The 23,927-nt window shown below is 43.6% G+C and overlaps 1 protein-coding gene across 1 annotated transcript in view; it reads left to right on the plus strand.

The window, feature by feature from the left end:
• The window catches only part of CYTIP (cytohesin 1 interacting protein), a 153,517-nt gene that overhangs the window by 116,063 nt on the left and 13,527 nt on the right, over nucleotides 1-23,927 (plus strand). Inside the window, exon 6 of the mRNA XM_069221537.1 lies at nucleotides 904-1,158. Within this exon, the coding sequence (XP_069077638.1) occupies nucleotides 904-1,158 (255 nt within the window). The remainder of the gene's footprint in view (nucleotides 1-903; nucleotides 1,159-23,927) is intronic.

A 23,927-nucleotide genomic window follows, 5' to 3' on the forward strand; every position in this document is an offset into this window, starting at 1 on the left:
CAGCAGCACTGGTGGTATTCATTGGCTGATTTAGATGACATTGTGGTTCATTGTAAGAATACACCTGAACATCTGCACCACCTACAAGCCATCCTCTAAGAGCTGCAAAAAGCCCAGTTAAGTATCAACGCCATGAAATTAAACATTGCCTACCGGAAGGTAAAATATCTTTAATACCTGCTGGGAGAAGGTGTTACGGAACCCCAGACTGAAAATGTGAAAGCTGTAGCCAATACTCCGTTCTCCACAACAAGGAGGGATATGAGAGCATTTTTAGGACTCCTGTGCTATTATAGGAGGTTCATTCCTGAATATACTGAGATTGCAGCTCCCCTCACTGATCTCCTAAGAAAAAATGTCACCGAAAGCCCTGAGATCACCAACAGAGCTTGCTCTTGGTGCTTTCTGGAGACTAAAACAGGCTTTCAACTGTTCTGGTTTCCCCGGATATTAATAAAATGTTCATTCTACGAAGGGACACCTCTGCCCTTAGAATTGGGGCCGTTCTCCCTCAAGTAGATTCCAAAGGATATGAGAGGCCTATATGTTACATCAGTTGGAATACTTCTCTCGTAAACAGGCATACCAGACAATTGCAAAAGAATGCCTTGCCCTCAAATGAGCATTGAGAAACTGCACTGTTACGTAGAGGGATGACCTTTTGTACTGATCACGTGCCCCACACTTGGCAATATCATAACAAGGGGAAAAATGATAGAGTGTTGAGGTTGTTTCTGTCTCTACAACCTCTACCGTTTTGAGGTGATGCACAGGAATGGCAAGGACCAGGGAAATATGGACTTCCTTTCTCATTTCCCCCTTTTCCCGGATCATGAAAATCCTAGGTAGTGGGTGTGTCAGGAGGCGAACGATATACCAGGATGCATACTGTCTCTCCTTCAGCCTCTCACTAATGCAACGGACGTCCATCTTCTTTTCCTAGAGGACAGAGGGTGCTACCCCTTCAAATGTGACTGCATTGAAAAAGAACAGGCGGAACGCTGTAAGGACCTCTATGCTCAAAACCCCTACGTTTACCTGGCCCAGGAACCGGAAGTGGAGCACCCAAGGCTGGAGGAGCATTCGTCCTGGGAGGTGCCACGAGATGAGGTCAAGCCCATAGGAGAGCTGCAGGAGGTTGTCACAGAAAAAAAGATGGTGAGGATTGCAACCGCACCTCAGAAGCCAACCGGTCAGAGAAACAAAGCGTCAGAAGAGACCATCGCTGGAGAGAGAGCCAGAGCAAGCCGCTGAGATGTCCAGAGTACCGGCCACATTCCAGGAGGGATGTGGCTTAGGCAGGTGTGTGCCAGATCACAAACATAGCGGTCGAGGGCAGGGTCACAACGTACGAGCCCGTAGTTCACGACCAGGGAAGAGGTGATTGCGGGTGGGCATGCTTCTTTGTCCTAAAAGAGTCCCCTTGCCTACACTACCTTATATATATATATATATATATATATATATATATATATATATATATATATATATATATATATATATATGTGTGTGTGTGTGTGTGTGTGTGTGTATACATAAATATATATATATATATATATATATATATATATATATATATATATGCTACTAGAGATGACGGAATTGTGTCTGAGTAACAATATATTTATGTTTAACCATCAGATATACAAACAATTCTGTGGAACAGCCATGGGAGTTTTCTTTTTTCCAAGCTATGTGAACCTTATGACTGGTTGGTGGGAGAAATGCATAGCCTGGGGTGAGGGGAATGAGAAATACATGGACAAAGTGGTGGTATGGTTACGTTATATAGATGACCTATTTCTGATCTGGAATGGGACGGAGGAACTATTCAGGCAATTCTTTACTGGCTTGAACCTGAATAATGTTGGGTTGCAATTTACTTGCAAGACAAGCAAGATCTCTATTGAGTTTTTAGATGTGTTGGTGTCTATTGAAGATAATGAATTACAGACTACACTACACAGGAAGCCCACGGCAACCAATAGTATCCTACATGGATCTAGTATTCACCCTAGATCCCTAATCAAGAGCATTCCATATGGGGAATTTGTTCGGGTTAAAAGAAATTGTTCAAATGAACAAGATATGAATACATAATTTGGGGAAACCAAACAGAGATTCTTGAACAGACGATACAAATTGAATATAGTAAATCAAGGAGAGGAGAAAGCAAAGACAAAGACACGGGCACGGACATTGGTGAAAAACAAAAAAGTGCCAGATGTGACGAGAATGGGAAATTATGAGATAAGACTCATTTTGGATTATAGTAAAGAGAATCAACAGATACTAAATGTATTAAATAGATATTGGCACTTGATTAAAAGAGATAATGATATTGGAGTGAGATTGGGAACTCGACCATCAGTTATATACAGAAAAGTACCAGCATTAAAGGATATATTAGTAAGAAGTCACTTTGAGACTCCAACTACCCCCAATTGGTTAGTAGATAGAAATGAGGGATTCTATTGCTACAATAAATGCAAAGCATGTAAGATTGGTTGCAATAAAAAAGTAGTAATAGATTTTTGGGGGAAGGAGATTCTGATCAGAGACAGGATTACATGTGACGCAACTTTTGTGGTATATGTCATAGAATGTCAAAGTCGTCTACGATATGTTGGCAGTACTATCTGCCCTTTAAAAAAGCGTATCTTGGAACATATCAGAGCAGTACAGAATGATGATAATACCTATGCTATAACCAAACATCTGAAAAGCCATCCAGAATCAGATTGGCTATACATGAAATATTATGGCATTGCTACAATTAAAAAGCATGAACGTAGAGGTGATAGAGTTCAGAAATTGAGACGTTTGGAATCTAGACACATTATTAGATTAAAAACCAAGACTCCATTTGGGTTGAATGGGGATGAGGAATTATATTGTCATCTATAAATATGAAATAGTAACTGAAATGGTACATCGGTTGTCGATATGTAAGATTTAATGGTTTAATGGACTATCAGTCGCAGAGATATATTATGAATTCTACAGTTAGTTTCTAAAATAATGGGGTACTAGACCCATAATGAAGGAAGATAACTGCAACTGAGAATTATAATGTACAATCAAAAGATGAGTAATTAATGCGACAACATATCATTAGATGTAATATTGGCTATTGGATAGATGAATACATGACAAGCAAAGCTGTAGCTAGATTGAGCAATAGTTTGAGTATGTTCTCATAGGAGTATTTTTCTTCTTTTTATCTCATTAGATATATTTTTGGGGGAATATTGTGTAGGTGGGTTGTATTTGCACAGTAAGTTTTTGGTTATAAAAGTAGTAGGTATTTTTGTATATATATATGTTTTTAATGGAACTACATATCCCAGAATGCCGCATAAAGGCACATTGAGATGAAGAGTATAAATAGAGCACAAAATGGAGTGATTAATTATCATGATCAAGACCGTGAAGGTTGAAACGCGTTGGTGTTTGTTGTGGGTATCTCACTGCACATTAAAATGAAGCTTTAAAGAATCCCGTGAGTGCCACGTCTTTGACAGCAGTGTCAAGTTGGTATGATTATATATATATATATATGTATACACAAACAAAACACGGTCCACTGTTGCTATCAGAGCTCAACCAACATCTCAATAGGTGCCCCCTGTTTTTTGGTGAACAAGCGAATTATAGATCCAAACGTTTACCTCTGCTTACAGACGATACAGATGCACTTCAATCAGAATATCAGTTTCTTTATTGCTCAAACCAGAGCACACAATCTCCTATGCGTTTCAACCATTACTTGTCTTGTTCACAGAAAACCTGTGGGAGCCAGTGCTAGAAATATGCTACAAATTTACAAACAGCAGTTTTGGAAAAAAATTGAAATGTTTTGCACTTTTAAGTGCCTTTTACTTTGACCTCTTTGTCAACATGGCAACATGGCGGAAAGTATTAGAGTGAATTGGAAAGCACAATTGTGCAGGTCGTTTTGCATAAAAAAGCCCCAGTCTTCTAAATAAAATGAGAGAAGAAAGATTTATGACGGTGGAACTAGGCTTAGCCTAGATCCAATTCACAGAGCCTCCTTCACCTCTTAGAAGTTTGTGAAACAACTGACAGGAAAATACTTCTATGTCATCTCTCTATATACTCCAGTGTTGGTGGCAAATTAGTGATTTGCTTCACATAGTTTAGGTATGAAATGTCCTGTCAGGTATAATTATGTTTTACCTACCACATCTAAGGATATCGCAACACCTGCATAGTTCCCACATACCTCGTTTTTTTTACAAACATTATGGATTTCCACTTGTATGCTGTGAATTACAAATTGAAATTACTTTACTTAAATGCTTTCAGATTCAACTCTTTTCACTGGACACTTTCAACCCCTGCCTCACTCCCATTAGACTAGCCATTGTCTGGGCTTTCCTCTCCTTCATCTCAAAAAGTGTGTATCTTAGTAATATTCACAGACTTTCACTGTGAAGTGTTTCTCTAAGTACCTTCTGCCATCAACGTCCCCTCTGAAGAATGTTAACTTTGCTTCTTTCTATCAAAGAATTGCTTGGCATTAATGGTGATCGTTTCTAGTATGGACGAGGGTAGTGTAATATAGTGGGTCTCCCTCATAATAGGTTGGCAAGCTCCAAAGATTACAAATTCAGGCCGCAGGTTACATCCCTGTGCTGAAACACATCAATCACATCTCACTTATCTGAATGTTTCTGCATTGATCCTCAGTGAAACAATAAAATTAATGGAAAACCCTATGTTTCATCTTTTGTTGATACATGTTTTCCTAGCTCTCTTGATGTTACCTTACCTTCGAACTAGACCCTACAGTTGGCTTCTCAAAAAACCTCTACATCAACCCTATGAGGTATAAATGTTTTAGAGGTAAAGCAGCTTTTATACAAGGCTCCATCCTCTTTAACTGTTTCCATAGCCCCTCTACCTTGAAGCAAACGTATTAAGAATCAGGAAAGCCCTGAAAGTGCACCTGTTCCAACCAGCTCCTTTCACTTATCTCTATTTGACAGCTGATTCAGAAGATGTGTCGGTTTCTCCTGACTCCGTTAACCTGATGTTCTACTATAACTGCCTGCTCTAAAGTTGAAAGCGGTTTTAAGCAGCTTAACAGCAGTTCAAGTATTACACCAAAAAACAAAGCATTGCTAAGTACCATAAATGTTTTAGCACGTACTAACCCGTTATCACCACTTGATTAATACTGTGGTCATTGTAGGAAGTTGGCTCTGTATGCACTATTTCAAAGTAAGGAATAGTATGCACAGAGTCCAAGGGTTCCCCTTAGAGGTAAGATAGTGGCAAAAAGAGATAATACTAATGCTCTATTTTGTGGTAGTGTGGTCGAGCAGTAGGCTTATCAAAGGAGTAGTGTTAAGCATTTGTTGTACATACACACAGGCAATAAATGAGGAACACACACTCAGAGACAATTCCAGGCCAATAGGTTTTTGTATAGAAAAATATATTTTCTTAGTTTATTTTAAGAACCACAGGTTCAAATTCTACATGTAATACTTTGCATGAAAGGTATTGCAGGTAAGTACTTTAGGAACTTTGAATAATCACAATAGCATATATACTTTTCAAATAAAACACATATAGCTATTTTAAAACTAGACACACTGCAATTTTCACAGTTCCTAGGGGAGGTAAGTAATTGTTAGTTCTTGCAGGTAAGTACACCACCTACGGGGTTCAGATTTGGGTCCAAGGTAGCCCACCGTTGGGGGTTCAGAGCAACCCCAAAGTTACCACACCAGCAGCTCAGGGCCGGTCAGGTGCAGAGTTCAAAGTGGTGCCCAAAACGCATAGGCTTCAATGGAGAAGGGGGTGCCCCGGTTCCAGTCTGCCAGCAGGTAAGTACCCGCGTCTTCGGAGGGCAGACCAGGGGGGTTTTGTAGGGCACCGGGGGGGACACAAGTTCACACAGAAAGTACACCCTCAGCAGCGTGGGGGCGGCCGGGTGCAGTGTGCAAACAAGGGTCGGGTTTGTAATAGGAATCAATGGGAGACCAAGGGGTCTCTTCAGCGGTGCAGGCAGGCAAGGGGGGGGCTCCTTGGGGTAGCCACCACCTGGGCAAGGGAGAGGGCCTCCTGGGGGTCACTCCTGCACTGGAGTTCCGATCCTTCAGGTCCTGGGGGCTGCGGGTGCAGGGTCTTTTCCAGGCGTCGGGATCTGAGAGACAGGCAGTCGCGGTCAGGGGGAGCCTCGGGATTCCCTCTGCAGGCGTCGCTGTGGGGGCTCAGGGTGGACAACTTTGGTTACTCACAGTCTTGGAGTCGCCGGGAGTCCTCCCTGAAGCGTTGTTTCTCCACCAGTTGAGTCGGGGTCGCCAGGTGCAGGGTTGCAAGTCTCCCGCTTCTGGCAGGAAACGCAGTTGTTTTAAAGTTGCTCCTTTGGAAACAAAGTTGCAGTCTTGAGTGAACAGGGCCGCTGTTCTCAGGAGTTTCTTGGTCCTTTTAGAGCAGGGCAGTCCTCTGAGGATTCAGAGGTCGCTGATCCTGGGCAAAGCGTCGCTGGAGCAGTTTTCTTCTGAAGGGGGGAGACAGGCCGTTAGAGCTGGGGCCAAGGCAGTTGGTGTCTCCGTCTTCTCTGCAGGGTTTTTCAGCTCAGCAATCCTCTTCTTCTTAGGTTGCAGGAATCTGAGTTCCTAGGTTCAGGGGAGCCCCTAAATACAGAATTTAGGGGGGTGTTTAGGTCAGGGAGGGCAGTAGCCAATGGCTACTAGCCCTGCAGGTGGCTACACCCTCTTTGTGCCTCCTCCCAAGGGGAGAGGGTCACATTCCTATCCTTATTGAGGGGATTCCCCATCTGCAAAATGGAGGATTCCTAAAAGTCAGAGTCACTTCAGCTCAGGTTGCCTTAGGGGCTGTCCTGACTGGTCAGTGACTCCTCCTTGTTTTTTTCATCTCCTCCGGCCTTGCGGCCAAAAGTGGGGACGTGGCCGGAGGGGGCGGGCAACTCCACTAGCTGGAATGCCCTGCTGGAACAAAGGGGGTTAGCCTTTGAGGCTCACCGCCAGGTGTTACAGCTCCTGCCTGGGGGAGGTGATAGCATCTCCACCCAGTGCAGACTTTGTTACTAGCCACAGAGTGACAAAGGCACTCTCCCCATGTGGCCAGCAACATGTCTCGAGTGGGGCAGGCTGCTAAAACCAGTCAGCCTACACAGGTAGTTGGTTAAGGTTTCAGGGGGCACCTCTAAGGTGCCCTCTGGGGTGTATTTCACAATAAAATGTACACTGGTATCAGCGTGTATTTATTGTGCTGAGAAGTTTGATACCAAACTTCCCAGTTTTCAGTGTAGCCATTATGGTGCTGTGGAGTTCGTGTTTGACAGACTCCCAGACCATATACTCTTATGGCTACCCTGCACTTACAATGTCTAAGGTTTGGCTTAGACACTGTAGGGGCACAGTGCTCATGCACTGGTGCCCTCACCCATGGTATAGTGCACCCTGGTTAGGGCTGTGAGGCCTGCTAGAGGGGTGACTTATCTATACTGCATAGGCAGTGTGAGGTTGGCATGGCACCCTGAGGGGAGTGCCATGCCGACTTACTCGTTATGTCCTCACTAGCACACACAAGCTGGTAAGCACTGTGTCTGTGATGGGTCCCCAGGGTGGCATAAGATATGCTGCATCCCTTAGAGACCTTCCCTGGCATCAGGGCCCTTGGTACCAGGGGTACCAGTTACAAGGGACTTACCTGGATGCCAGGGTGTGCCAATTGTGTAAACAAAAGTACAGGTTAGGGAAAGAACACTGGTGCTGGGGCCTGGTTAACAGGCCTCAGCACACTTTCAATTCAAAACATAGCATCAGCAAAGGCAAAAAGTCAGGGGGTAACCATGCCAAGGAGGCATTTCCTTACAGTCATCCACAATAAAAAACAAGTATCTGCATGAATGTTGTTCTTATTGTCTGTTGGAAATGACAATCTCTTGAGTGGTTTTCCCTAGATTTCTGCCTTGATTGTTTTTGCTGGATGTAGAACTCTGCACTTTACTGATAAAGTACCTGTGCTCCCACTTTCAGCATGCTGAGACTGGCAAAACCCTGATTGCCATATTTAACTTGCCTAGAAGTCCCAAATATATGGTACCAGGACCTGTAAGTTTAATGTTACAAGTGGACCTCATCGCCCATTGTGCCATCCACTAAGGTGACAGTGTGAACATGACTACAGGACTACCATGTGGAGCCTGGCTTTGCAGTTTTAGGCTGCAAATTCTGCCTATCAAAATAACCCCTTTGGAAAGGCCTAAACCTTCCTTTTAAACAGACATGGTTTTAGATGTAGGACATATAAAGTTTTCATGTTAAATATGCCTGTGATAAATTGGATTATTAGTTGTGGTGGATGATAGACCACTATGTATAATAATGTCACTATTCTTGTTTGGTTTAGTAAAAGTTTCACTAATTTAAACCTGAGCTTACCCCCAGGTAGCTGTGGCACAAGGCAGACAGCCTTAGCTTAGGAAATTGTGTCAAGCATTTAGAAATATTAAAACAGTTAAAAAGCCAAGGGAACAATGCAATAAAAAGCCTACTCCCATTCATGAAAATAAAGAAGAATGTAATAAACAAAAAGACATTAATGACAAAAAGTCAATAAAAGAACTGGAGATATGGATATTTAAGGTTCTAAATGAAAATAGTGCCAAAAATTGTTAAGCATCAAATGTGGTCATCTGGTTGCACTTGATCAGGGCCTAGGTATGATGTAAGGTTGAGTACAATGGAGCAAATGTGGATTTAGAAACTGGGAAGGAGAAATTTAAAACTCATGCCAGAGGAAGGTCCCTCAATGGCCGGATACTATTGGTACCTTCGCATCGTAAAAATTTCTACCTTCAGACTGATGGTATGATTTAGAGTTTGGTGGCAGGTGAATACCCTGTCAGGGTGACGGAGTAAAGTACTCTGTCATCCTGATGGGGTCCTTGCCTGCCAAGTTTTTACAGCCCAGCGGACATCTTTAGGACTGGCAGGAACTGCTATCATAGTGGGTTCCTGTCAATGTATTGTAAGTTCGATGGATGACTCTGTCAGCATGATGGAGCCACACGATAAACTTAAAAAGTACTTTTAAAAATGTTCTCTAAACAAAAAACAAAAGTGGGATAGATATGGTTTTGGAAAAAAAAAAAAATAGTGTTCCCCCTCGCCACTGGAGTTTTCTCCCATGGCAAGGGGGGCATTTTGCAGTCTACACTGCCCATCGCTGCAGGTTTTACCTGAGAGAGCCAACCAATGAAAACCATGTGTACACCAATCTAAATCAAGTAGGTGGACACCCGGCTGAATCTCCGATAGCCCTTACTGTGTTGGGCTCTCTGAAGTTTACTTCATTGATGCATAAAGAGTAACCTCCACTGTCAACACATTGAAAGTACGTCCATCTCTAAATGAGGTGGGAAGACCTTCAGCTTGACAGAGAGAATACTACGTCTCAGCAGAGTTCCCAATAAATCTACCCCTTAGTCACTTTTTGAAGCTTGGATTTCTCTAGTGAGGCAAGGTTAAAAGCTGTAGCCGTACAGGGTTCCACAAGGACAGAACACTTCTCTGCAATGTCCAGCTCAAATGGATTTGCTGCTGGGGAAAAGCTCTGAGCATGAGCAACCTGAATCTTTGGCCCAGCGGATAGACTTGGCAGGCTTGTCCTGGTCCTCTGCAGGCCTTTGGAGCCAAAAAGCTTCTATGTCCCATGTTTCCCAGGACTTTAGGAGAAGTGCACTTTGACAAAGCTAGGTGTTCCAGGACCTCATGAACAGCACTTGGGGGTCAAGACTCACTTCAGCAGAACCCTCCAGAAAGGTCCTGGACAGGTCTGTACTGGGTACAAATGGTAGCAGGTCCAACCTTTCAGGTCTCATCACAAGATTCAACAGCAGATGCAGACCTTCTGTCTTCCACAGGTCTAGTGGTATTCTTAAGAGGGTGCTCAGTGGTGCCACAATTATGCCTGTCACTGGCCTGTGATTGGGGTTCTGTACTCCCATGGGTCTTCCAAGGATCTTCATCTTTGTTTTATCTTCTTGGATTATAGTTGCCAGATCAGGCATGCATCAGATGATTAACGGTTCCTGGCTGGAGTGTAGTAAGTAGGCAGTATCTGCAGATATTGCGCGCCATTACCTTTGCCTTGTAGGCTGTATGAGCAGTATAATAAACCTTGAATTTGAACCTGGCTTCTACTGGAAGACAGTGGAAGTGTTTCAGGGTAGACTTTATGTTGTATCATGCTTGCATACATTTAGGCAGTGTAGGGTAGCATGACTTTGCAGCCTTTACATGTTGTCAATTAGATTCTCAGTGAGACCAGTGATAATGACATTCCAAAGTCTGGGGTGCCATGACAAGGGCTGTGATCAACTCAAATCTGGTAGCCATTTTGTAGAAGTGGGAGGATTATGAAATGTATGAAGAGCTGGAATTTGATTCCTTTGATAACTGAATTTACATGAGAGGTGAACCAATATATGCCCCAAGTTCCTGGCTTTTTTTGCAATGACAAGAGGAATTCCCATACCATGGAGCCGGTCACTTGGGAGTGGGAAGGGTTCAGCTTTTCACATAGCAATATTCCCTGCTTTGGTGTTGTTCAGTGTTACGGAAGATCTTCTTCATCAAATGAAGCACATGGATTATTATTTCAGCTGTCTCGCCAAAAATAAATCTGCATCCAATATCCATATATTTGGATTCTGAGCCAGGGGGGTGCCCATATATGTGAGAAGAGAGGGGTGAGAGATGGATGATCCTTGGAGGATGCCACATGAAGCTGGGCTGGACAACTCGACTGACTCCATCCTGACTTTTGGCTTTCGTTAGCCCTTCCACAAGTGTTGAAAGACAGTGTCCAAAAGTACAGAGTGTGTGAGAAGTATCAGAAAGATCTAAATCTAAATGGTATGCATAAATGAAGCCTACACAATAAATTCAGAGTGATGCATTCCTATTTTGGAGTAAAACAAATTACTTTAGGTGTGCTTACCTTTTAAAATAGGCAAAACCACTATAGTTCAAACAACATAGTCATCATCCATCGGGCTATGCATGTGCTCTGCATAAGTGGCTTATTGTTGGTTGTTCCCAACCTTAACCTTTTAGTGTACCATCTTATACACATGCTAGTGCAGAGATTCTGGGGGCATATATAACTTACCTATTAGTCCCTAGTATATGGTAGAAAGTGTACCAGGGGCTAGTAAGTTAAATGTACCTGGCGGCATGCAATACGTATCACACTACCATTGCAGTGACAAAATGAAAACATCGCACTAGGTGTGCCTTTTCAGCCTAGTCGAGCAGGTTATGAATTGCCAACCTGGAATGGCAAACTAAACCATTTTGCCAAGTCAAAACCTCCCTTTTTAATATTTAATTTGACCCCTGGGGAAGGCTGTTGTACCTCACAAGGCAAAGTGCTAAATATTAAAAAGAAGGACATGTTTCTTTTGTATTTCACATTTCCTGGCATTGAAAACTCCAAATTGTTGTTTTAATGCTGAAGTCAGGTTTAAAGTAACTTTTAATACAAAGATGAATTTAGAAAGTCATGACTTTCTTGCCCAAAATTCTAGTAGCCATTCCTAATTAACTATAGCAGGTATCACCTAAGACAGCATTCTGCCCTTCTGGAAAGAGGTGCGAAGCTCTCCAAAGAAAGGGGGACAAAATATCTGTTAGTGGAAGGAGTTGTGACCTCCTTCAAAAGGATGGTCCGAGGCCTGTTCCAACAGATGGCCCAGTTCAAAGAGGCTACCATTTCTGATAGGCAAATGTGAATCACACTGCTGCCTGCCTTTCCCTTTGAGTAAGTAGGTAGGCTGGCATCTCTCCCAAGAGGAGGAAATCCCATGCAGAACGGGTTTTTCAGGAGGGTTGGCTCATTATGCTGGACACACCTCAGAGGTATGTCCATGGCTCTGTCCCAGAGAAGTGTTCTGACATTTTGGACTTGGACAAAGAGATACACTTTTGGGATTGTTTAGTGCTGGCCCTTCAGGAAATGATTTAGGAGTGGACAGGGATGTCCTGTGGGTCCTCCCCACCCACAAACTAGAAATTGTGGAAACGCGTCACTTTATGACTAATTTACTCACTTTGCGACTCGTTTTAGGCCAATTAATCTTTTGACCCTGATTGACCCGGATTGAAGTCACCTTAGGAAGAGATAGCTAATCAGCATGTCAATCAATATGTCAATAACGTCATCAATATTTCCCAAAATAAGAAAATTCAATTTAGTCAAATACATTAATAAGATTCAGAAACCACCATGACCTTTCAGTCATGAATAACCACACCAGTTTAGTATGAATTTTGTGATATTTATTCCCTATTGATTACAATTTTACTAGCAAGTTTATTAATCTCAAAACCACGAAACACCTTAGCATAGTCATGATATGGCAACTGTGATAAGATTTCATCAAACAAGAATCATGAATAATAGAACATAACACGGCGTCAACATAGGTTATCCTTAGCAAAGTAACATTAGTGCATTATTCAACAAAGCATAGATTCAGTCATTTGTCTATTTGCGTCAGTTTAGTGAACCTTCTTAACTAACCTCGAATTAGCATTGGCATGTTGGGCTTCATGCAAAGCAATTTAGCAACACCAATTTGGAAAAACATCTAACTATGGTTCCTGTCAAAAGAGAAGCAGTTGGTACCTAGAAAGGAAAAGCAAACAGACAATCACAATGTCATTGTCATATAGTTACCCTCCGTATTAGGTTAGCCAACCTGTGTCAGGAATAGGACATTTGATTGTTGTTGGCTGGCACATTCCCTCACCCGTTACTGCATGTCATTTTGCATGTACAACTGCAGTAGCAATGAGGGACAAACCATATTTGACTAGATTTCTTTAGCCACAACGTACATTTACAGGCCATTGATGTGACATCATGTAGCTAAATGCATGTTGTGTCACTGTCCCTGTATCTAAGATGTGCAGACCTGTGTTTTGTCTAGTGTGGCAGTGCAGTGTGAGTTACTGGCCCAAAGGAGGTGTTTAATAGCTGTGAATGTATCCTTCTGTGTGAATGATTGACTGTGGACACAATGACAAATGTACTTGGTGCCCGTATCGTGTTTTGGTGCGACTATCTGTTTTTCAGCGTAATTACACAGTTAGGTGTGTGTTCCTATTGTCTGTTGCATCAACAGCAACATCGATTTTGTGCACCTTCGATGAGCAGCAGCAACGGCAGGACGTGTGTGATGGGGTTCATGGCAGCACAGGACATGTAACACTGCCTGAAAGTGAGTTGCTCCCTTTCTACTTTCCGTTTTTGCGTGCTGGGATTTGGTGGTTGGACCGCCGCAGTCACATTGGTGGTGTGCAACCTCATAATGTGTCTAGAGGAAACACAGGCTCCTCCAGCCTGTTTGTCCTGCTCCATCGCTGCAGTGGTCTGCGGAGGCAGAACAGCAGCAGTCTTTGCTCCTTAGGCCGGCATGTCTCGTAATACAGTCGGGTAAAGGGACACTTCCCTCATAAGGAGGTAAAGTGTAAAGGGGCAATATAAGGCAAGAATGGTTTTAAGAACAAAACAGCAAAGTCTCTATGCAGAGTGACAAAGTGGCTGGGTCATAGCAAATCGCATCAGCATCTCCCGCTCTCCTAGTCTCCTATTCTCTAGTCTCCTTTACTTCCTGGTGTCAAGGGTTTTTATCCCATTTTTGTTGTACATTCCCCTAAAATTTGGTTGGACAAGGGGTTGCACCCCACTATCTTTAACCAATTGTCTTGAAATTAGCTCATCAAATTTGTCACCCCATAACAGTTCTCACATATTTTTTTGGTCCTTATGATTGACGTCTTTAGCGGGTGGAATGTCCGGTATGATTTCATCCTCTTGTGGTCCTTTGCACATCTTCAGTCAGGGGCTCCATTGTCTGTACCGGTTTAGGCGACCTTGTACCTACGAGTGATCTACAGTGTTGCATTCAGCTAAAATGTTTGTACAAGCAAGTCGAATTTCATGAGAACGGATCTACTACAGTTACATTCAGCTTCTAGCTTTTGGAAAAAAACAAGAGTTCATGTCCTTCAGCAAGTCAGCACACTGCACATTAGAAAAATACATTTAATATGATAGTCAGGCAGCTAGACCTCGACTCATGCTAACTAAGGCCTAATGATTTATTAGCAAAACTCTAGTACATATCCTTTTAATATTAGTGCAAACTTATATTCTATCATAATATTTCAACATTATTAATCAGTTTCATTAGTCCCCGTATATATTGACGGCCACTCCCCGTTGGCACATTTTCAAGCATGCGTTTAGCAAAACATATTAATACATTTTCTATGCAGCATTATTACATATTAGTTCATAGTAATTTCATGTTAATATTGATTATATAAGCTACGCTCTCTCAGTTCCTCCTCTGATGACACTTGTCATCACCCAAACCTTTCCCTTTTCAACCTTTCACTTTTCTCATTAGGCGCCTTTCAACATCTTGCCCTTTGTGTGAGCTTTCCCAAATTTTATTGAACATTTTCTCCCTTTCATTTTCTTCATTTCTTTTATTTCGTTTTGTCAGATTTCTTTTAATTCTTTCATTAACTTTGCATGATAACCACAATCCCAATAAACAAATCAGAACAATTAATAGACCCCCTAATATTTTTGCAAGACCCCGTTCCAAATATTACTAAACCAATTCCCTACTCTGGTAATTCCTCTCCTAACTTTCTCCCAAACTCCAGGTTCCTTCAGCTCCTTCAAATCTTCACTATCTCTTGTTAGGTTAGTAAGCATACTTCTAATCTTTTTGCTGTTCTCTGGTATGAGCGCACAGCAATGGTGCTCATTAAGCATCTAAAGCAAGCCGGTTTTGAAGAGTCATAGCTCTTTCTGCAGCAAGTTCAGTATCCAGCAGGAGTATAGCCCCTGTGAAGTTTGTCAGCATGTTATCCACAATAGTAGACAACTTTTGAAAATGTATGGAGTTTAAGATAACCCCTACTGAAGGAATTATGGCTACAAATATGTCACCAACGACAGCAGCAGCTGTCTCTCTCTTTTGTCTAGTGTGTTGTAATTCAGACATTTTAGTAATTTGCTTTAAGTCAACCATCTGGTAAATCTTTGGGAAAACTATTCCCAAATAACATGTCCCATATCGTCCTTTAGGAAGACGGTAATAAGCATTAAGTCCACATATATAATAGATCCCAGGGATCGCTGGATCCTGTCCATTTAACATGAATGTCCACTTACTGCATGCCTGCATTCACTCATTCCCACAAATAAAGTGTCATGTTCAGAATTCGGCCTATATATACAAAGCCTACCTACATGTAATGCATCTATAGCTAATTTGCCCTGTGTTGTTATTGCGGTGTAAGCAGAATCATTTGCAAGCATGCATTTTTCTAATACCTTTTCTAGTCTTTCCTTTAATGCCTTTCGTCTATCATCAGTGTGATCTAAGAAGCTCTTTTCTACAGGTGTTATTAAGCAGGTTAGATTATTGCGGTGTGCATAAGCTGTCCCAAATGTCAATGTCGGCTCAAAGAAACTGCTGACTAATCTTATGCTGTGATCTTTAGCTAATTTGTTTAGAAACTCAATCACAGGCACAAAGGAAAACACTACATCTAAGTTAGAGTAAAAGTATTGCACATGTTCTTGATCATAGAATCTTGTTAACAGCAAACTACAGCTTATTCCATAAGTTAGTGGCAGACTATGATAAGTAACCCCTTCTTGTACTGACGAAGGAATCTTTGTGCACACATAACAATTCTTCGCATCCATTGTGTCAACATACTCATTCAGCAAGCGATAGAAGACATTAGTAGAGAGTTCCCCTTTTGGATTAGTTCCCTCATGCAAGTATTGTACATCCTGCTCAAACTTCTCCCATGGTGCTAGTGTAGCAGTTTCAGAATTTGAAGCATTGTTAGTCACTTTCTTATCCATCCATGGCATTCCCACAATCACACCTATAATTATTATTGCACACACAATACCTAAGATAGCACTTAACCAACCACACATCCTACCCTTCTTGCTATTACCTCTAGTGTAAGCAATGATCTGTAAAGAATCAGATAGCAGAGTAATACAAAAAAAACAATCAAATTGAGGATGATGTAAAAGCTATTTTTTTTTTTCAATGCAAAGTCTCTCTTTCTTTCTGCGAGTATTTACAGCGTTTCACTCACTCCAGGACCTCTTTGTCACATCAGGTTAGCAGCTTGTCATAATCGGTTTTCAGAGTCAATTCAGGTTATCAGTGTCACATCCGGTAATTTATCAGTCCCTCTTCTCAGCTTTTCAGCTCTTAATTTTCAATTTCAATTCAACACAGTCTTTTTCTAAAGTTGAATTCAGGTGCCGTAGTATTGACCTGGTACCTCTCGATCAAAACAGAACGCCAAGAATTCTTGTTGCCATTCAGCTGATGTTGCATATGCCCATTCAGGACCTGCGTACCTTCTGTTTGCAACTCTCTTTCTTTTCAGTTTGCGTTCACCCTGCAACTCTCCTTCACTGAGATCCTCTTTTCTGGTTGTGTCAACTTCTTCCTCTATTGTATCATAAGGGACCGCTTTCTCTCCTGCAGCTTGTGGCTTTGGCCCGTTCTCCCTTTTATGTGTTTTCTTTCTGCTTGGCCTTTCAGGACGTTGAACAGCGCCCTCCTCTTGTGCTATGGTGTTTTCTCTTGATGGACCTGCAAGCGGCTCAGGAGGAGTCAGAGCACCTTGGCCTCCCTCTGCTCAACTTCAAACCCGTATCCATCTGCTTCTGGGAGAACCTCTCTTTGTCTGGGTTCCTCTGGTACCTCAACTGAGATAGGCTCACTGTCACCCCTCTGGAACTCACTTTGAGTGACTAAGCCATCCTCAGCGGGCTCTCCTTCAGTCTCAGTTCCCCTTTGAATACTCTCCGGCCCTGAGACTTCCTTCGCTGCAGCTGTTGTTTTGGACACTTCAAGTTCCTCATCAGTCGGACACGTCACCTTCTTTGTGTGACTGGCATGTATCCAATTCGGAACGCCTGCACATTTCACAGCAGTAGTTGTTGTCAATATTACTTGATATGGCCCCTTCCAATGCGCCTCCAAGCACGACTTCCTCCCGTGTTTCTTGACAACAACCCAGTCACCGGCTTTCAGGGTGTGACCTGGATCACTTATCGGTGGCAATGTGGTAGCCTCCACCTGGTGAGAAAAAGAGCGGACCACATCAGCCAGACCTTTGCAGTAGTCCAACACCATATCATCTGTGATACTCACAAGAGCATTTGCAGGCACTGCGGGCAATTGCATAGCTCAGCCCATTAGAATCTCGTGTGGGGATAGTCCTGTTTTCTTGTCAGGTGTGTTTCTCATTGACATCAGCACTAAGGGCAATGAATCTGGCCACTTCAAATTGGTAGCTGCGCACATTTTTGCCATTTTCGACTTCAAGGTACCATTCATCTGTTTCACTAGTCCTGATGCTTCAGGGCGATAGCTACAATGCAGCTTCTGCTCAATGTTTAATGCAGCACACAAGAGCTTAATCACCTCATTGTCGAAGTGTCTGCCCCTATCTGATTCCAAAGAGATCGGGAATCCAAAACGTGGTATCAACTCCCTAAGTAGCAGCTTTGCTACTGTAATACTGTAATTCCTATGTGTAGGGTAGGCTTCAATCCAGTGACTGAAAACACACACAATCACCAACACGTACCTCAAGCCTCCACACACAGGCATCGCAATAAAATCCATCTGCATCCTGCTAAATGGACCACTAGCTCTCCCAACGTGGCTCATATTTACAACAGTCCCTTTTCCTGCATTCATCTGCTGACAGATGATGCACCTCTGCAGCTTGTCTGAATTTTGGATTGAACCAGTCCATTTTGAACAACCTGATCATTGCGTCTCTCCCAACATGTGCCTGTCCATGGTAAAACCTTGCAAACTGTGACAAAAGACTGTTCGGCAAAACCATTTTTCCCTCCTCTGAGACCCGTAAGTTGTCAGACCTCTGTACACATTGCATTCTCTGCCAGGAACGTTTCTCCTCTTTGCTGGCACGTCCCTGCCGTGATTTTAGCTCATCTAATGTGTCAGCCACTCTTAATGCAAAGTTTAAGCATGTTTCATTTTTAGTTTCAGGTAACAATTCCCACTGGTCTCGAAACGATATACAGTTCAATGCACAAAACCTTGCTACTTGATCTGCATATCCATTTCCCATTGACACAAAGTCATGTGACTTAACATGAGTATTGCATTTCACCACGGCAATTCCAAGAGGTAACTGAATTGCATACAACAAGTCCTTAATCTTTTCACCATTTTTCACTGGTGAACCAGAAGAGGTCATGAAACCCCTCTGTGACCATAATGAGCCAAAATCATGTACAATTCCAAATCCGTATCTACTCTCAGTATAGATAGTGACTTTCAGGTTTTCAGCTGCGTGGCATGCCTTGGTAAGAGCAATTAATTCAGCCACTTGAGCAGAGTATATTCTTTTGAGCCAGGAAGCTTCTAAAATACCGGTGATTGTACACACAGCATATCCAGCTCTCAGTACTCCAACTGAATATATCAAGCATGAACCATCAACAAACATAATGTAATCATTTTCTTCCAATTGGGTATCTTTAATGTCAAGTCTTGGTTTGGTGCATAGTTCTGTTACCTCAAGACAATCATGTTCTACTTCCTCGGTATTATCAATGTCTGCATTATCAATAGGAAGTAAAGTTGCCGGGTTCAATACAGTACATCTCTTAAGGGAAACATTAGGTGACCCCAGTATGATTGTCTCGTATCTAGACAACCTAGCATTTTTCATGTGCTGCATCTTGGTTCGGGTTAACAGAATTTCAACTAAATGTGGAACCATTACTTTTGAGGGGTGTCCCATCACTATGCCTTCACACTGAGTGAGGCTTTGACCAACTGCTGCAACTGCACGCAAACAACCTGGTAAGGCTGCTGCGACTGAGTCCAAAGTAGCTGAAAAATATGCTACTGGGTGGTTTGCACCTCCATGGACCCGTGTTAAGACAGACAAAGAACAAGCATCACGTTCATGACAAAATAGTAGAAAAGGCTTCCTGTAATCAGGCATACCTAAAGCTGGTGCCCTGCACATGCTTCCCCTCAATTCCATGAATGCCTTAATTTCTTTCTCGGACATGGTTATGTTACCCGTGTCATCCTGAACTTCTTTACCTGTCAACTTCACCAATGGTTTAGAGATAATCGAGAAGTTGGGAATCCCATGACGACAGTAGCCCACCATTCCCAAAAACATCCTGACATCTCTCTTTGTTGTCGGGGGATTCATCTGCAGTATGGCTGTCACTCTTTCTTTGGATATTTTTCTCGACCCTTTCTCAATCAAGTGACCTAAGTACTTCACCTCTCTTTGACAGTATTGCAGCTTCTTTGGGTACACTTTATGTCCATTCTTTCCCAAATGGTTCAGTAAGGCAAGTGTGTCATACCTGCAGTCATCTTTTGTCCTCGACGCAATTAACAAATCATCAATGTACTGTACTAGAGTTGAAATGAAAGGCAGTTCTAATGACTCCAAATCCTTTTTCAGTATCTGATTAAAGATGGAGGGTGACTCAGAAAACCCTTGAGGAATTCTGCACCAACTGTACACCTTATCCAGGAATTTGAAACTGAAGAGAAATTGGCTGTCCTCATGAAGAGGCACCGAAAAGAATGCTTGAGACAGGTCCACAACTGTGAACCACTCTGCATCACACGGAACCTGAAACATGATCACTGCTGGATTTGGCACTATGGGGCAACATTTTACCACGATCTCGTTTATTTTTCTCAAATCCTGCACAATTCGGACCTTCCCACAAGGCTTTTTCAGACCCATTATTGGTGAATTACACGGGCTACTCAGCACTTCTTTTAAAATTCCTTGCTTCACGGAGTCCGAAATTATCTGTGCTACTTGGATGAGGGCATCTTGTGCCATGTGGTACCTGGGGAAACACTGCATTCGGCTTTACCTGTACTTTAACCAGTTCTACTCCCTTCATCAGTCCCACTTCTTTTCCTGTCAGGTCCCACACCTTTTCTGTCACTGTTCCCCGCAGCTCAGGTGGTAAGTCAGTTACTGTAAGCATCGGGAATAACGTTATCAAAGGGAATTCCTCATTTGCGGTCTCCGTCTCTAGTTCTATAAACGGACCATCGTCCCCTTCATCATCGCTGTTTGTCTGCACCTTAATCCCTTCATTGGAACAGGTAATTGAACATCTCGTTTTGCACAGTAAGGGCCTCATTATGACCCTGGCGGGCGGCGGAGGCCGCCCGCCAGGATGCCGCCCTCCAAAATACCGTGCTGCGGTCAAAAGACTGCGGCGGGTATTACAAGTTTTCCCCTGGGCTGGCGGGCGGTTGCTGAAAAACCGCCCGCCAGCCCAGGGGAAAACGACCTTCCCACGAGGATGCCGGCTCGTAATCGAGCCGGCGGAGTGGGAAGGTGCGACGGGTGCAGTGGCACCCGTCGCGTATTTCAGTGTCTGCAAGGCAGACACTGAAATACTTTGCGGGGCCCTCTTATGGGGGCCCCTGCCATGCCCATGCCATTGGCATGGGCACAGCAGGGGCCCCCAGGGGCCCCGCGACCCCCCCCTACCGCCATCCTGTTCATGGCGGCTTTCCCGCCATGAACAGGATGGCGGTAGGGGGGGTCAGAATCCTCATGGCTGCGGAGCGCACTCCGCAGCCATGGAGGATTCACACGAGCAGCGGAAAGTCAGCGGGAGACCGCTGACTTTCCGCTTCTGACCGCGGCAGAACCGCCACGGTCAGAATGCTCGTTGGAGCACCGCCAGCCTGTTGGCGGTGCTCCCGTGGTCGGTGGCCCTGGCGGCCACCGGCCGCCAGGGTCAGAATGACCCTCTAAGTCTTTTCCCAGTAAGGATACAGGACTCGAATCACAGACTACAATTTTATGTAATCCCTGGAAGTTGCCAATCTCAACTTGGACTGCATCTGTAATCGGATTTGTCAGGAACTGATTTGCTACTCCTACCACCCTTATGGTACGCCCTGAAAGTGGTAACTTCGGAACCTCTGCACTTCTGACTGTAGAGCGTGTAGCACCTGTATCAACTAGGAATGAAACCTTGTGACCCATCACCTTTCCCTCTACATAGGGACCCCTCTGATCTACTTCTAGGGACGCTGCCAACCTGCACTCCTCACTGTCTGAACAATCATCCGACCATTAATCGTTTATTCCATCCTCACCAAGCAATGGGAACTGCTGTACTGTGTTATTTTGACTCATCGTTTGGCCTGTGACCTGTTGAGGAAGCATCACCTGTTGCTGGCCCATTGGAGCTAATGGTAATTGCATTTGCTCTCTAGGCACCACGGGAATCTGCTGTTGTACCTGCTGCATTTATGCTGGTTGAACACGCAGCATTTCCATTTGTTTCATGGGCTGTAACCCCTGCATCTGAACCATGTTATTCTGGAAGTTTTGATTTTGTCCTCTCATTTTTGGACCCCTCACATTTTGGAATGTACCAACATCATTGCTTTGTTGAACAATACCATCCTGCACCACCATTGGGCATTCCCTCTTCCAATGCCCCACGCCCCCGCACGCGTGACATGGTGACACCTTTTTCATCCCCTGCACATCATTTTGAACTACAACAGTATTCAAGTCTGGACCGCGGTTCACAAAACCTCCTCGTCCTTGACCTCTGGGTTGTGCCTGAAACACTCCATTTCCCTGCGGTTGCTGCTGTATTACCTGCTGTATTCCATTTCCCTGCATCCCTGCTTGCGCTGCCTTAATTTGCATCACCATCACTTTTTCCTTCAGCTTTCTCTGCTTTAATTCAATCTCGTCTGTACAGTATTTCGCATACTGCAACACCTCATCAATCGGCTTTGCTTGCCAACAGATCAAATGATTCTTGATCATCTGGCTGATCTCTGACCTCAACCCTTCAACAAACCTGAACACAAGATGATTCATGTCTTTCCGCTCAATGAACTCAGTGCCACTGTAATGTTTGAACGCTTTCAACAGTCTCTCATAATAAGCATGAATTGACTCTTTAGCTTCCTGTGAAGCTCGATCGATTTTCTGCCAATCAGTCACTTTCGGTGACACTTTCTGCTTCAAAAACTCAATCACTTTATGATAATACTTCATCACCTCCTCAGATGGTGCTCCAGTCACCTTATCCCTTGCCGGCTCCTGTGTCAGCCAGTCCACACCCCTCTTGCACTCAAGCCATAAGTCCGGTGGAACTATAATTTCAAACAGGGTATTCAAGTCCTCCCAGAGACATTTCACAAGCTTCACAAACCTATCTGTTTGCTGGTACCATTCTATCGGCTTCTCCCTCAACTTGGGATAATCATTTGTGAATGACAGGATGTCTCCCCTAGACCACGGTACATGAACTAGAACCCCACCAGCTGTTTCTCTGATTGGTAAAATTTTTATTGTCCCCGTGTCCGGGGCGGTGTTGGACTGCTTTGGTTCCGGACCATCGCCTTTCTCCTTATCTCTTTTCTTTGCCCATCTGCCTTCCCATTTTTCTAAGGCTCCCCAAATTTGCACACTTTGCAATATTTCTTTAAGATGCGCTTTCATTCCGATAGATCTCATGTGATCAAAATCTTTAGAGTCGAAGTCTAATCTGTAGCTTCTTTTCAAATGTTTAGTATTCTCAATATCTATGCCGTATTTGTCTGCCAGGTTTGCCAACCTCTGATGCACCTTGCTCACTTCTTTAGTGATTTTGGGGCACAGATACCTCAATTCTGCTTCTGTGTGTGACTCCAATCTGTTCACTCCCAATGTTCCTTCCACTAGTTCCATGGCTTCTACACCCAGTCTCACAAAATGTAAGTATTCGTCTCTCTCTGACCTCTCTGCGGTCGCTGCAGTAGTCTGCGAAGCGTTGAGCTTTCCTAACCACTCATTCAACTGTTGCGTGGAAAAGCCTTGCAACAAACTTTTTCCTGACTGCATCAATGGTGTCTGTGTCGTATTTGTACTCATTATCTGTGGGGATAGCACACCTAACCCTGCTTGCCTCATTGTCTCCAAAGGAGCCCCAATCGGACTAAGGTCTAACAAAGACCTGAGTCCTTCTGCTGCCTGTTCTCTTGGTGTCATTACTTGGGGAGTTCCTGTGAACCCCCCTTTTATTGCCTCCTGGGTCATTATTCCCTGATCACACATTTAAGGCTTACCCTGCGCATACAGAGGTACTGGTGGACCGACAGTAATTGGCAATGATATAGCAGCTGGTGACTGTCCAAGTCCCAAACCCTGTGGAGCATTAACTCCCATAGATTGATTCATCATAGGTGCTGTAGCAACTGACTGCGGTCCTACGACTGCATTGTAACTCGGAACCAACTGTTGCTGCGGCTGGGGCAGTAATTGCAGAGATGGCTCCATCTGCACTAGCTTTGGTCTCGTATATACCGGATCAGGCGGCACCATCAGACTCGTAGTTGTCTCTAGTACTGGGACATCTGGATAAATCCTTTGAATCTGTGGTGGCTGCAACTGTATCTGTGTGTCTGGCGCAGTTGGTACACTGACACCATTCTGTATCAAAACTGTATCACTTGTCTGTCCAGTACTTGAGACGCCCTTACTCTGTGCCTGGTTTTCAGAACTCATACTAGTGCCCTGTGCTTTATCATTTATGGCATATGGTGGTGGGCGATCATGTAACAACTGGTTAAGAAACTCTTCATCGTCTGAGTCATCTTCATCTACCCAAGACATCTTAGTCTCTTTTGACTTACTAGAGCCTTTGTCTGTCCTACAGGTGGCTTTTTCCCCTGTGTCTCATCTTCTTGAGTTATTGCTGGAAACAATTTAAGTCCGTCAACTATTCCCCTTCTCCACATC

This window comes from Pleurodeles waltl, chromosome 3_1 (genome assembly GCF_031143425.1).
Source record: "Pleurodeles waltl isolate 20211129_DDA chromosome 3_1, aPleWal1.hap1.20221129, whole genome shotgun sequence".
Taxonomy (NCBI): Eukaryota; Metazoa; Chordata; class Amphibia; order Caudata; family Salamandridae; genus Pleurodeles; species Pleurodeles waltl.